The sequence below is a fragment of the Pipistrellus hanaki genome (genome assembly GCF_964339955.1).
Source record: "Pipistrellus hanaki genome assembly, chromosome: 3".
In the NCBI taxonomy this organism is placed as follows: Eukaryota; Metazoa; Chordata; class Mammalia; order Chiroptera; family Vespertilionidae; genus Pipistrellus; species Pipistrellus hanaki.
This window is the reverse complement of record NC_140505.1, coordinates 59,236,203-59,249,017: the sequence shown is the minus strand read 5'-3', so window position 1 is coordinate 59,249,017 and position 12,815 is coordinate 59,236,203. Positions and strand designations below refer to the sequence as shown.

The following is a 12,815-nucleotide window of genomic DNA, read 5'->3' as shown; positions in this document are numbered from 1 at the left end:
CTTTCTTTTATTCTATTGCTTTTCTTCAGGAAAATCCGCACAGCATTTTTAAGTTATTTCCCCCAGTTCATTGCAAATGCTCAAGCTCTTTTCTGATGGGAGAATTCTAAGTGAATCATTTTCTTAAGCCACACAATGATTACTATTGAGTTAAATGCTTTAAAAACTACTCAGTTGAGGAATTGCAGTATGAAAAGCTTTTCTTTAAAAGTTCTTGATAGAACAGCCTGTCCAGCTTAAGCTAAGGAAGTAAAAATCAGGTCAAGATGGTTAATTCTACCTCTTTATTTCACTTTCCACTTTTGCCTTTCAACAATACATATGATAATGCAGAGTAAGGAGGCAAATTCAAGATAAACTGATCTGGCAAAGTCCTTTGAATAAGAAGAGAAATATATCAGGAGTTTATCCCTAGGCTAGATAACTTTAAAATTTTAGATATGTGAAAATCTGAAGTACACGTTAATTATATTACCATGATATAGGCTCTATAATAAATGATTCGATAAAAAAAAAGTCTCAAGAAAAAAGTTTTTATAGTTAAGAATTGAAGCTTTTCTGGTCTTTTTAAAAAATTATCAATAGTCTCCTATTATTAGGTATATTAAAAAAATTCATTTTGCATTCATGTGAAAGAGGTAGGGCTGTCTCATCAGACACCAGGCTTAGTGAAAATCAATAACTGACCTGTGGCTGTGACTAGGCTGTCAACAAGGAGACAATGCAAATATACAGAAATAAAAGGCAGTTTAATTCTTCTCCTGTGCACTCAATCAATTACTATCTAAGAGAAGAGTCACTGCCACTGTGACCTTGACATGCCATCTGCCTACTTGGTATACCTTTAGCTGGGCTCCATTTAGTGTTCACATCTCTCTCCCATAAGATGATAAACAGAACAATGGGATAGTGCTATTTTCTTAGTGCTTTTCTCTCTTTTGCATGAAAAGAATATCACTTTGAAACATTTTAGGCTTTTAACTCTTTGTGTAATCTTTTTCTTTTTAAAAACTAAATGGTTTCGTAAGTGCCTTAATCCCAGCCAGAGACCCTGTGCTTGCCTGGTTCCACACTGTCAAGAAGAAAGCAGAATCTTGATTCAGCCAAACAGAGGAGGACTGTTTCTTTACAGGCTTGTACCTACGAGAAGGACTTTGCAGTTTCTGTCAGCATTACACCCTAGCATTCTAGTCCTATATCTCTGTACCAAACAGCATAATTCTACAATATCTCCTTAAATACAGACAGCCCTGGCTTACATGTTTCTTTTATCCATAAATTTCAGTTACCATGATTTGGTTAAATAACACCAGTCCCCAACAAATTTCAGTTACTATAGTACAGGGTGTGGCAAAGTAAGTGCATAGTTGTGAATATGTGAAACACAAAGTTTATTCTTGTTATTGTTTAGTAATTCTTGTATTATTTATTTGTATTACAACTATAAACCTACTTTTGCCCTCCCTTGTATATTAACTGTGCATAATTTGCATAAAGTACAAACTTTGCTGTTAGCTCTTCAGTCCACAAATCACTACTCAAATAACAGATGCTCATCATAATCAGTGGCCAATCATGGCACATCTCTCAAAGTCAGAAAGGTGATTAATTATTGCACTTCTGTCATTGGCTTCATGCACAGGCTATCGTGTTGCGTTTTGTCTTGTAGTGATAGAAGTCATTTTTCAAAATAAAATGGATAATTAAAGTGAGAATTGGCCAAAAAAGAGATAAATGGAGTATAAAAAGAAAAAGTGGTAATGCTGGAATTGAAATTACAATGGAATCTCAGACTTCTATACCAGAAGGTTGGGGGTTGTCTCAGGAGCTTTAAATAACCCATCCTCTACTTAAAGAACTGGGCTTTCTACACACCAGGAATCAGAATCGACCCTGTTAAGCCCTCCACTGAAGTCTACTTGTACCTTTTCTCCACTCACAGTCTGAGCTCACTCTCAATACCTCAAGGAATGCTCTTAGGCAGATGAGCAGGTAGCGCAGGAGGTTGCTTATGATGGGACATTATAAACATGCACAGAAACTGCCTACTCTAGCTGACAGTAAATTAGAGTTGCGTTAAGGGAATGTGACATTTGGCAGCAGGAGTTTCTAGAAATATCGCAGAGAGGTCTCTTTTTCCTGTAACAGTGGTTGGAAAATGGTTCCTGGAAAGAGCCAGAAAGTATCTTCTATGGGACTCTTTGTTGCAACCATGTGGTCATAATAGGGGGAAGCAGCCATAAACAATGGGTAAACAAATGAGCTGGTCTCAATAAAACATTATGGCCACTGAAATTTGAATTTTATGAAATGCAAATGCTTACTAAATGCATCATGAAATATTATTCTTTCTTTGGCATTTTTCAACTAATTTAATATAAAAACCAAGACCATACAAAACAGAAGGTGGGCTAGATTTGGCCTGTGGGCTAGTTTGCCAACTCTTATTCTTAAATATCAACAAAATATAAATATTCAGAGAAAATGGCACTTTAAAGATGTTTATTGGTTATAATAATGTCGAGAAGTCTTCATTTTAGAAAGAAACAGGTTGGATTTCTACATAGAAATTTATATATAATACTAATGGCCCAGTGCACAAAATTCATGCATGTGGGGGTGCTCCTTGGCCTGGCCTGCACCCTTTTCAATCTGGGACCCCTCAGGGGAAGTGCAACTGCTGGTTTAGGCCCAAAATCGGCAGTCGGACATCCCTCTAGCAATCTGGGACTGATGGCTCCTAACCGCTCACCTGCCTGCCTGCCTGATTGTCCCTAACCACTCTGCCTGCTGGCCTTCTCACCCCCAACTGCCCCCCCCCCCTTGCTGGCCTAAACACCCCCAATTGCCCCCCCCCCTCACCAGTCTGCCCCACCTGCTGGCCTGATTGCCCCCAATTTTCCCCTATTGGCCTTATTGCCCCCAACTGGCCCCTGTGCTGGCCTGATAGTCCCTAACTGCCCCTCCCACCAGTCTACTCACCTCTAACTGTCCTCCCACCAGACTTATTGCCCCCAACTGCCCCCCCCACCAGACTGCTCATACCCAACTGCCCCCCTGCCAACCTGCTTTCCCTCAACTGCCCCCCCGCCCCGCAGCTGGCTTGCTTGCCTCCAACTGTCGTCCCCCTCCCCCCCTCCCAGCCAGCCTGCTTGCCCTCAACTAGCTCCCCCTCCTAGCCTGCTCACCTTCAACTGCCACCCCCCCACCAGCCTGATCACTCCCAACTTCCCCTCCCCTCCTGGCCTGATCGCCCCTAATTGCCTCTGCCTTGGCCCCGCCACCATGGATTTGTCTGGAAGCTCTCCTAGTATAATTAGCATACTACCCTTTTATTAGTATAGATTTCACTTATCAGAGTGGCCTTTTCCAGCCAACCTTTATAAATAGCAACACTGTCTCCTCTCCTGACTCTCCATTACCCTTTCTTTATATTATATTTCACTATAATTCATCATCACTTTAACTATAATAGCTTGTATGCTTGTTTATAGTCTCCTAAAGATAATTTAAGCTATAACAGGCCAGAAACTGTTGCTGTTTAGTTTACCAGAACCAAGAACACTGACTAGAAATTAGTAGGTTCTCAACAAAAGAGTGAGTTGATAATCTGGGAACCCTAGAAATGCTTAGAAATGGACAGTAGAAAGGCTATAAATATTTTTAAATAATTTTGGAGAAAAAAAAATATTAGCAAAGTTATCAGAAAGATACATTTTCTACTCAACATGTGAGTACCTAAAAATGTTTTTAATCCAATAGAATTATAGTTAGTAAGACTGCAAGTATATGGCACCATTATTTATTCATGCTTATGCTTTTGAGGTACACAATTTTCTCCAATTTTGTTTATATTGGTATAAAATTTTTTTCCTTATGCAACATAGTGATAATTTATATAAATACCACTTATATGAATATCTTGTTGTCTTATTTTCTCTCCTCTGTCACCTCACTATATTTTGTAGAAACCACTATAGTCTCATGCCTCCAAAGTTCTTGGATGACTTCACCTTATTCCATATTATGATTAGGAAGTTCAGCCACATGTTGTCACTGAGTTCTCCTGTAGTCTCTTTGATATCAAACATGTTAGAATGACTTGTAATAGTTTAGTCTCTTTACATACTCTACCTCATTTCATTATCATAAATTTTACAGAAATAGAATATAATACTGAGAAAGGATAAAGTACTAGAATTTAAAGTGACACTCCTAGATTTGAACAGGCATTTTTCTGATTTTAAAGGCTGCTTTCTCCACTAGAAACATCACCTACTTTCGAAGACCTCTAGAGTTCAAATCAGAATCAACCTGGTTAAGCCTTCCCCTGAAATATGCTTGTATCTTTCCTCCACTCACATGCTTTCATTTTCCCACTGGCTGTACTCCAGCATAACAATTTCTCTCCATTTTTGAAGATGTCACATTCCTTCAACAATAAAACTTCACATTTGATGTAACTCTAGTCTGGAATTTACCACCATAACCACTCTGACATTTCAATAATGTGCTAAACGAATGCCTAGTAATTCTTTAGATTTCAGCTAGGGGAAAAAAAAAAAAAAAAAAGCAACATCAAATACTTCCCTTGCACTTCCTTATTATTATTTTTTTTTTTTTTCACTATACTGGGACGGCTCCCAAACATTGTACTGATTGCACTTGCAATTCCCTTCTGACAGCACTCATTTACTCATAAATATTTGTCTTACTATTTGTTTTCACAGATTAGTTTGGCAGCTCTGGGACAGGGTTCATATGAATAATGTTCATTATAGTCACAAGTTCTTAGCATAGAGCCTGACACAAAAAAGATGTGCATAATTGTTGAATGCATAGATATTCTATATAATAAAAGGCTAATTTGCAAATTGACTGAATGGTGGAATGACTGGTTGCTATGATGTGCACTGATGACCAGGGGGAAGATACTCAATGCAAGAGCTTCCTCCTGCTGGTCAGTGCCCTCCCCAGGTGGAGCAGGCCTAAGCTGTCAGTCAGACATCCCCCGAGGGTTCCTAAACTGTGAGAAGGTGCAGGCTGGGCTGAGGGAACCTCCTCAGTGCACAAGCCTCTAGTGTGAATAAAAGAAGAAAGCAGAGAAGAGGACAGTGCTCTGAATTTTCATAATATCTACAGAAAATTGTGCCCATAATTTACCAGTCCCATGAAACAGCATCTGGATCCCACTTTTCACCGAGCTAAAGAAGAAAGCAAGGCATGTTTACATTGCCCTTTCTAAGGCATAATATAAACAGGTAATTTCAAAAACTCATACCACATATTGTATACCATATGGTTTTGTATTGTATTACATTGTTCTTTAAATTGGTCATGAAAAATTAATTCCAATTTTTTTGTGTGCTACATCATTTTTTCTTTCTATCTTTCTTTCTTTCTTTCTTTCTTTTTTTATACATTTTCAATACCTTTCAAGAAAAAAGAAAACAATTTTAAGAAAAAAGAAAACAATTTCAAGATAAAATACTAATGCTTATTTCAGGAAAACACAAATTAATAAAGTGTGGAAAATACTCCTAAGCAATAAAAGCACTATGGAAATACATGGAATTACCTTGAAAATGTCCCAGTTACTCTTTAAATACCCTGAAACATTGGGGTCCTATAAGCTTCTGCTTCACCAAAAGGAAAAAAAAATTTTTTTTTGAGGTTTTATATTAAGTATTATATTTTTATTTAAGTTTATGAAATATATTAATATCCAATTCTTATCAGGTTGAGGAAATGATAAAAATCCTTAAAGAATTTACTTTTGTTTTATTCCTGATTTAATCAGCAAATCTTTTTAAACTCCTTGTATTATAACACTATTTTAAGCATCTACCTTACTGGTTAAGTGTATTAATAAACAAACTTAGTTTTATTTAATGCCAAAATTAAATACACTTATAATTCTTATAAACATTCATTTTAAAATAATTTCTTTAATTTCAAATAGCTATGTGGAAGATTACGGAAATTCAAATTCTGGCAAACAGCTTAACTAATTAGACTCTATAGCTCATATTCTTTTATGTTCTAGTAATTGTATTAATTCACCATGTTTAAAAATTCAAATTAGTCACATGCTTTTGTTCTTGAATGGTGTAGTGATTTTTGTACTAACATTAATTTATTGTTTATTTTTCAGTCCTAGCCAAAAGCTGATCAAATTCAACCAGTATTTTTTATTATTCATTTATTTAAATGCTGTGTCTACACTCCAAAAGATTCAAGAAGAAGAAAGACTTCCAAGCTCTTTTTATGAGGCCAGCATATCCTATTTCCAAAACCAGATGAAGACACAACAAAGAAAGAAAATTATAAACCAATATCCCTGATGAACATAGATGCTAAATTCCTCAACAAAATATTAGCAAATTAAATCCAGCAATATATTAAAAAAATCATACTCCATGACCAAGTGGGATTTATGTTAGAGATGCAAGGTTAACAGAATATTATAAAACCAATAAACGTGATACATCACAAGGAAAGATTAAAATTACATTTTCATTTCAATAGACTCAGAAAAAGCATTTGATGAAACTCAGCACCCATTTTGACAAACACTCTCAATGAAGTGGGAATAGAGGAATCATTTCTCAGTAAACATCAGGCTCAGTGACCAAAAACTACAAGCGATTCCCTTAGTATCAGGAACAAGACAGATGTCTGCTTTCACAACTTTTATTCAACACAGTACTGGAAGTCCTGAGCACTGTGATCAGACAAGAGGAAGAAATAAAAGGCATCCGAATTGGAAGGAGGAAGTAAAGTTCTTACCACTCACAGATGACATGATAGTGTAAATAGAAAACACTGAAGACTCCACTAAACAACTACTAGATTTAATAAGTGAATTCAGGATACAAAATTAATACCCAGAAACTGGTGGTATTTTTATACACCAATAATTAAATATCAGAAGGAAAAACTAAGAAAACAATCTCATTTTCTTTGCAACAGCAACAAAAAATAAGGTACCTAGAAATAAAGTTTTAAAAAAGTTGGTAAAGATCTATAGTAAGAAAACTATAGGACATTAAAGAAAGAAGTAGATGATGATACAAGAAAGTGGAAGCACATATGCTCATGGATTGAAAGAATTAACATAATTAAAATGCCCATATTACCCAAGAAATCTATAGATTCAACAAAATACCAATAACAGCCCAGTTGGCATGGCTCAGTGGTTGAGAATCAGGAGGTCACAGTTTGATTCCCAGTCAGGGCACATGTGTAGGTTGGGGACTTGATTCCCTGTAGAGGGTGTGCAAGAGGCAGCTAATCAATGATTCTCTCTCATCACTGATGTTTCTATCTTTCTCTCCCTCTCCCTTCCTTTCTGAAATCAATAAAAATATCTTTTAAAAAATAATAACTTATTTAATAGATATAGGAAAAATATTCCAAAAATGTATATGAAAAAAAGACCCCTAATAGCCTCAGCAATCTTGAAAATGATTAAAAAAGTTGGAGGTATCCAAAAGATGTGAAACTATACTTCATGGCCATTATAATCAAAACAGCAGTACTCTCATAAGAACAGGCAAATAGATCAATGGAATAGAACAAAGAGTCCAGAAATCAACTCACACCTCTATGGCCAACTAATATTTGATAAAGGAGGCAGGAACATAAAATGTAGTACAGATAGTCTCTTCAATAAATAATGTTGAGAAAATTGTATAGGTACATGAAAAGAAAATGAAACTAGACTACCAAATTACATCACACACAAGAATGAACTCAAAATAGACAATAGACTTAAATGTAAGTTGTGAAATCATAAAACCCTATAAGAAAACATAGGCAATATAATCTCAGACATCTCTCATAGCAGTATTTTTTGCTCATATATTTCCTAGGGCAGTGGTCGCAAACTGTGGCTCGTGAACCACATGTGGCTCTTTGGCCCCTTGAGATTTTAGCAAAGGCTAGCTTAGGAGTACCCTAATTAAGTTAATAACAATGTACCTACCTATATATATAGTTTAAGTTTAAAAAATTTGGCTCTCAAAAAAATTTCAATTGTTGTTCTGTTGACATTTGACTCTGTTGACTAATGAGTTTGCCAACCTCTGTCCTAGGGCAAAGGAAAAAAAGAAGAAAAAAAATAATAATAAACACATGGGACTCCATGAAACTGAAAAGCTTCTGCACTGTAAAAGAAATCATCAACAAAATGAAAGGGGAACCCAAAGTATATTTGTCAGTGATACTTTAAAAAAAGGGTTAATTTCCAAAATATATAAAAACTTATACAATACCAGGAAGCAAACAATGCAATATAAAGTGGGCAAAGGACTTGCATAAACAGTTCTCTAGAGAAGATGTACAGATGGGAAATAGATATATGAAAACATGCTGTGCCACTTATCATCAGAGAAATGCAAATTAGAACTAAAATGGAAGAACACCTCACACCTGCCCGAATGGCTACCATCAATAAATCAAGAAACAAGTGCCGGTGAGGATGCAGAGAAAAGGGAACCCAGAGCAGTCGTAGTTGGAATGCAGAGTGTTACAGCCATTGTGGAAAACAATATGGAGTTTCCTTTGCATCCATCTACTCTAAGAGATGGCTAATCATGTCATGGGGCGCATGTTATTTGTTGTTTATCACTCTCATAAGGACAAGGTAGATATAGGTTAATATTTATTTTCTTAACTTGAAAAAAATATTTGGAATTTTAGTATAACTTCTAATAACTTCTCAGTCAGATTTGTACCTGATGTTTCCTGTTTTAACAGTTTAAAAAGGAGGGTTTTAAACCATTATACCTTTCTCTCAAAATTTCTGACATGTTCTTTTAAACTTTAAGACTTAAAGTAATAGTGCATATTAAGGAGAGAAATGGAGGACACAGGATGACAGGGAAGGAGAGAGAGAGAACAAAGAAGTGAGATTAATGTCATTTTTGTAGTTCTTACAGCAACATATTATGTACACTTTAAATGTGATGGTTATGCTTATTATATGTTATTATTTTAATACTCATTTAATATGATAATTATTGGAAATCAACATCCCAGTTAATAAGAGTTAGACTTTTGAAAAAAAAATTAAACTACTTAAAAGCATTTAATATCTACAAGATCTGTCAATTAAGACTAAAATGGGAATGCATCACTCCCTATTGATGATATTAAACTGTTTTCTAATTGCATACATTATTATCATTATTTAATATGTTTTATTGATTTTAGAGAGGAAGGGAGAGGGGAAAAAGAGATAGAAGCATTGATGATGAGACAGAATCATTGATTGTCTGCCTCCTGCATGCCCCCTACTAAGGATAGAGCCCATAACCTCAGCATGTACCCTTGACTGGAACCGAACCCAAGCCCCTCAGTCAGCAGGCCAAAACTATTAAACCTATTAAATTTGTAAGTTATAACTGTCACATTTTTACACTTATTTGTAATTGTTTATTTATTTGATTGGCTTCTGTGTGAAATTCAGAATTTCTCACAAGCATAAACTTTCTACATAAAATTACTTTCAACAAGCAAGTACCTGGTGACATTACATTTTCTTTACTAAGAATGGAAATACAGTTCTAAATATGTCCAAAATCTATTTGGCCTGTGCTTTAAATCCCCTATTTTTTGTTTTGTATGAAATTTGAACATAATGCATTAGAGTTAAAGGATTTAAAGATGAATAAGAAGCAGAGGCAGCAGCTACAGACTAAAAATAAGAGGTGTTTTCTAATTGTCCCCTTAATCTTAAATCTTAACGGATAAAATGAACTTTATGGGAATTTGTTGACATTATATAGATTTCAATGTTCAAATTGTGTCACGGTATGACATAGGGTATGTATTACACATAGATCTAGATTTATATACCTTTGTTGTTATCCATTCCTCCTACAGCATACAGAGTTCCAACTGTAGATTTTCTAGGTTTAGTTCTTGGACTTTGCATTAGAGTTCTTCTTTCTGGCAGTAGATGGTATTTCATTGCTTCCAGAATCAACTTTTGACATTCCAGATCATTCTTAAATAATGCGTGGTTTTCTAGGTCAGCCAATATCTGTAAAAAGCACACAAATGCTGTTAATACTTTATGGAAATGTGCATATGACATCAATAGTTAAAATTAGAAGCTTAATGTCTATGATATTACCCCTTTATTGAGAGGTATACAGAATGTAATAAGAATTAATTATATTAACAAATAAATATAAGTAAAATTCTAAAAGAAACAGAATGGATATTGTTATCCATTCAATTTTTTTTTATTATCACTTTAGGACATAGTATAAAGAACCTTCTAGAGATCTCTTTTCCATTTTTTTTTCTCTTACAAGAGCTGTTTATAAATCAAATATACTTCCTGTCTTGGCCATAAACATGTCTGGTGAAAGAAATTAAAAAGTAACTTTCAGCAAATTAGTTCCTAGCAATCCTATCATAAATACTGGTAGAGCAAAAGCAGGTTTACAGTTGTTCATATGGAAAATAACACAATCATTAATAAATAATAATACAAGAATAAACTGTGCTTCACATAAACCTACTTTTGCCCCACCCTGCATTTATTTATTTCCTTTAAGATGTCCCAGGTACATTTTAAATCCATCGCAGATTAGAAAACAACTCAAAAAATGGCACAAAAAATAGTTTCTAATAGTGAAACAAAGAATTTATTTAGAAAACTCCAGCACCTGAGAGAACAACAGAGAAAGAGCAGCAGTTTTAAGTCACATTATGTCTCTCTTGGCCGCTCCAGGTTTTCATCCCCACAAATTTTTCTGTGTATATTTCCTTGAACATATCTGTAGTATGCTTTATTTTCTTCTTCCTCTATTGCTCATTACATTATCTTTTTTTATCTTAATTCTTTAAGTATCACGTTATCTTTCTTAATGAATCAATATATCATTTTGAGTGAAATTAAATCTGTTACATAGATTTAGAAAATTAATGAGTATTTACTAAAGAATTTAACATTAGCTCACTGACCTTTTCTGCTACATTGGTAGAAAATTGTACCTCATCTGAACACTAATGTTTATTGAGTGAGTGAGTTAATATATGATGGCAGTATAAAATTAAATAATTACTTTTAATGCTATAAATTTAACCTTAATTAAGTTAATTTATTTAGTCTTTTTATTTATTTATTTTTAAATGAATCTTTTTAATTTTTTTATTTTATTTTATTGATTTTTTACAGTGAGGAGGGGGGGCTCTGGCCAGATCTGGGTCTTGCATGATTTTGAGTGCACATGGGTGGGTAGGGACTTGACTCTGGGTCCCATGGTAATAATTTTTAAAAATTAATTACTCTATGTTCATAGATGCATGCATAGTGATAATATATTATGAATTACTTATTTTAAACTATGGAATGGGAGCTATACAAAATGAAATTAAGATTTGTATTATTTCTATAAAATAACCAAGGTATTCTATAATTAACTAATATTTTTCATTTTATTAACAAACCATTGTATTAAATATATTAACTTTTGTATTCTTTTAATCATTTGACAAAGTTCTATATTTTTTTAAAAAACTGAATTCTTCATTATTGTGTGCTTTCAAGTTATTATTTTTAAGTATATCTTTCTTATTATATTATGACTAGTGTCTATATCATCTCTCTGACAACATTTTTAGGATTACTGTTCCATCCTAAAATAAGGCACAAAGTCAGAATAATAAAATGACTGAGCTGATTTTTAACTGGAATTGTCTTTAAATTTTCTGGAATGATCCAAGATTAATACAAATATTTCTCCTTTCTATAAAATAAGAGACAGACCAGCCTGCATGGCTCAGTGGTTGAGCATTTACCTATGAAGCTGATAATCAGGTTTTAATTCCAGGTCAGGGATCATGCCCAGGTTGTGGGCTCAATCCCCAGTGTTGGACATACAGAAGGTAGCCCATCAATGATTCTCTCTCAGTATTGATGTTTCTATCTCTCTTTCCCTCTTCCTTCCTCTCTGAAATATATATATAAATGTAAACTAGTTTTGTTTTTTAAAAATTCTTCAATTTTTAATGAAAACTGAACTATTGTGACAGCTTTTTGCTTAACTTATAAAAGTATCAATAATTGTTTGTTTCAATAATTGTATACTACTTAGAAATATATTAAAGTTTTTGTACATTATATTGTACATTATTTGTACAATAGTTATCTACACATTGCATTTTATTCTAAAGATTCTACATACCAATGCCATATGCAATCAGGAATAAACATAGCAGAATTCAGTTTCCAAAAATAAATGCCCTTGAAAGTTTTTCAATATCTTTACTGTTAGTACATTCTTAAACTTAGAATAATCATCAACTACTACTATTTAAATTAATTATATATTATAACTCAAGAAAATATTCACCATTTACAAACAAATAATGTTTCAGAATATTTTGTCATTTAGATGATATATCAGAAATAAAATAAAAAAATCCTGAGGCTCAATGTGAAGGGCAGTATAAGTTGTATTAACTAGTAAAAGTACATACAATTCTAAGAGGTTGATACTTGGCAGTCACTTTACAAATATGCTCTATTTCTTTGTAACCTTGATACTTTTTTTCTGTGATTAAATAATGATCAATGAGTTACAGCACAAACCTGTAACTGCAGAATAGAACATGGTCAAGAAATTTATATAAGAACCCTATGTATGATTTTCAGCATTGACTAATATGAAAAATCAGAATAATTTACCAATAAATAGTTAGAACTCTGAACAGTTACTTTGTCAGAACATTCCATTTGCTAGAAATGTTACGCAGTTTTGATTAGAATAAATATATTCTTTACAAATGTGTGCATT

General features: G+C 33.8%; 1 protein-coding gene across 2 annotated transcripts in view; it reads right to left on the bottom strand.

The window, feature by feature from the left end:
* KLHL1 (kelch like family member 1) overlaps nt 1-12,815 on the bottom strand; it is a gene marked incomplete at its 5' end in the record, with an annotated part of 314,402 nt that overhangs the window by 81,362 nt on the left and 220,225 nt on the right. For both annotated transcript variants that reach the window (XM_084879715.1, XM_084879716.1), the window contains one exon: nt 9,862-10,048. In XM_084879715.1, coding sequence (XP_084735841.1) covers nt 9,862-10,048 — 187 coding nt within the window. The remainder of the gene's footprint in view (nt 1-9,861; nt 10,049-12,815) is intronic.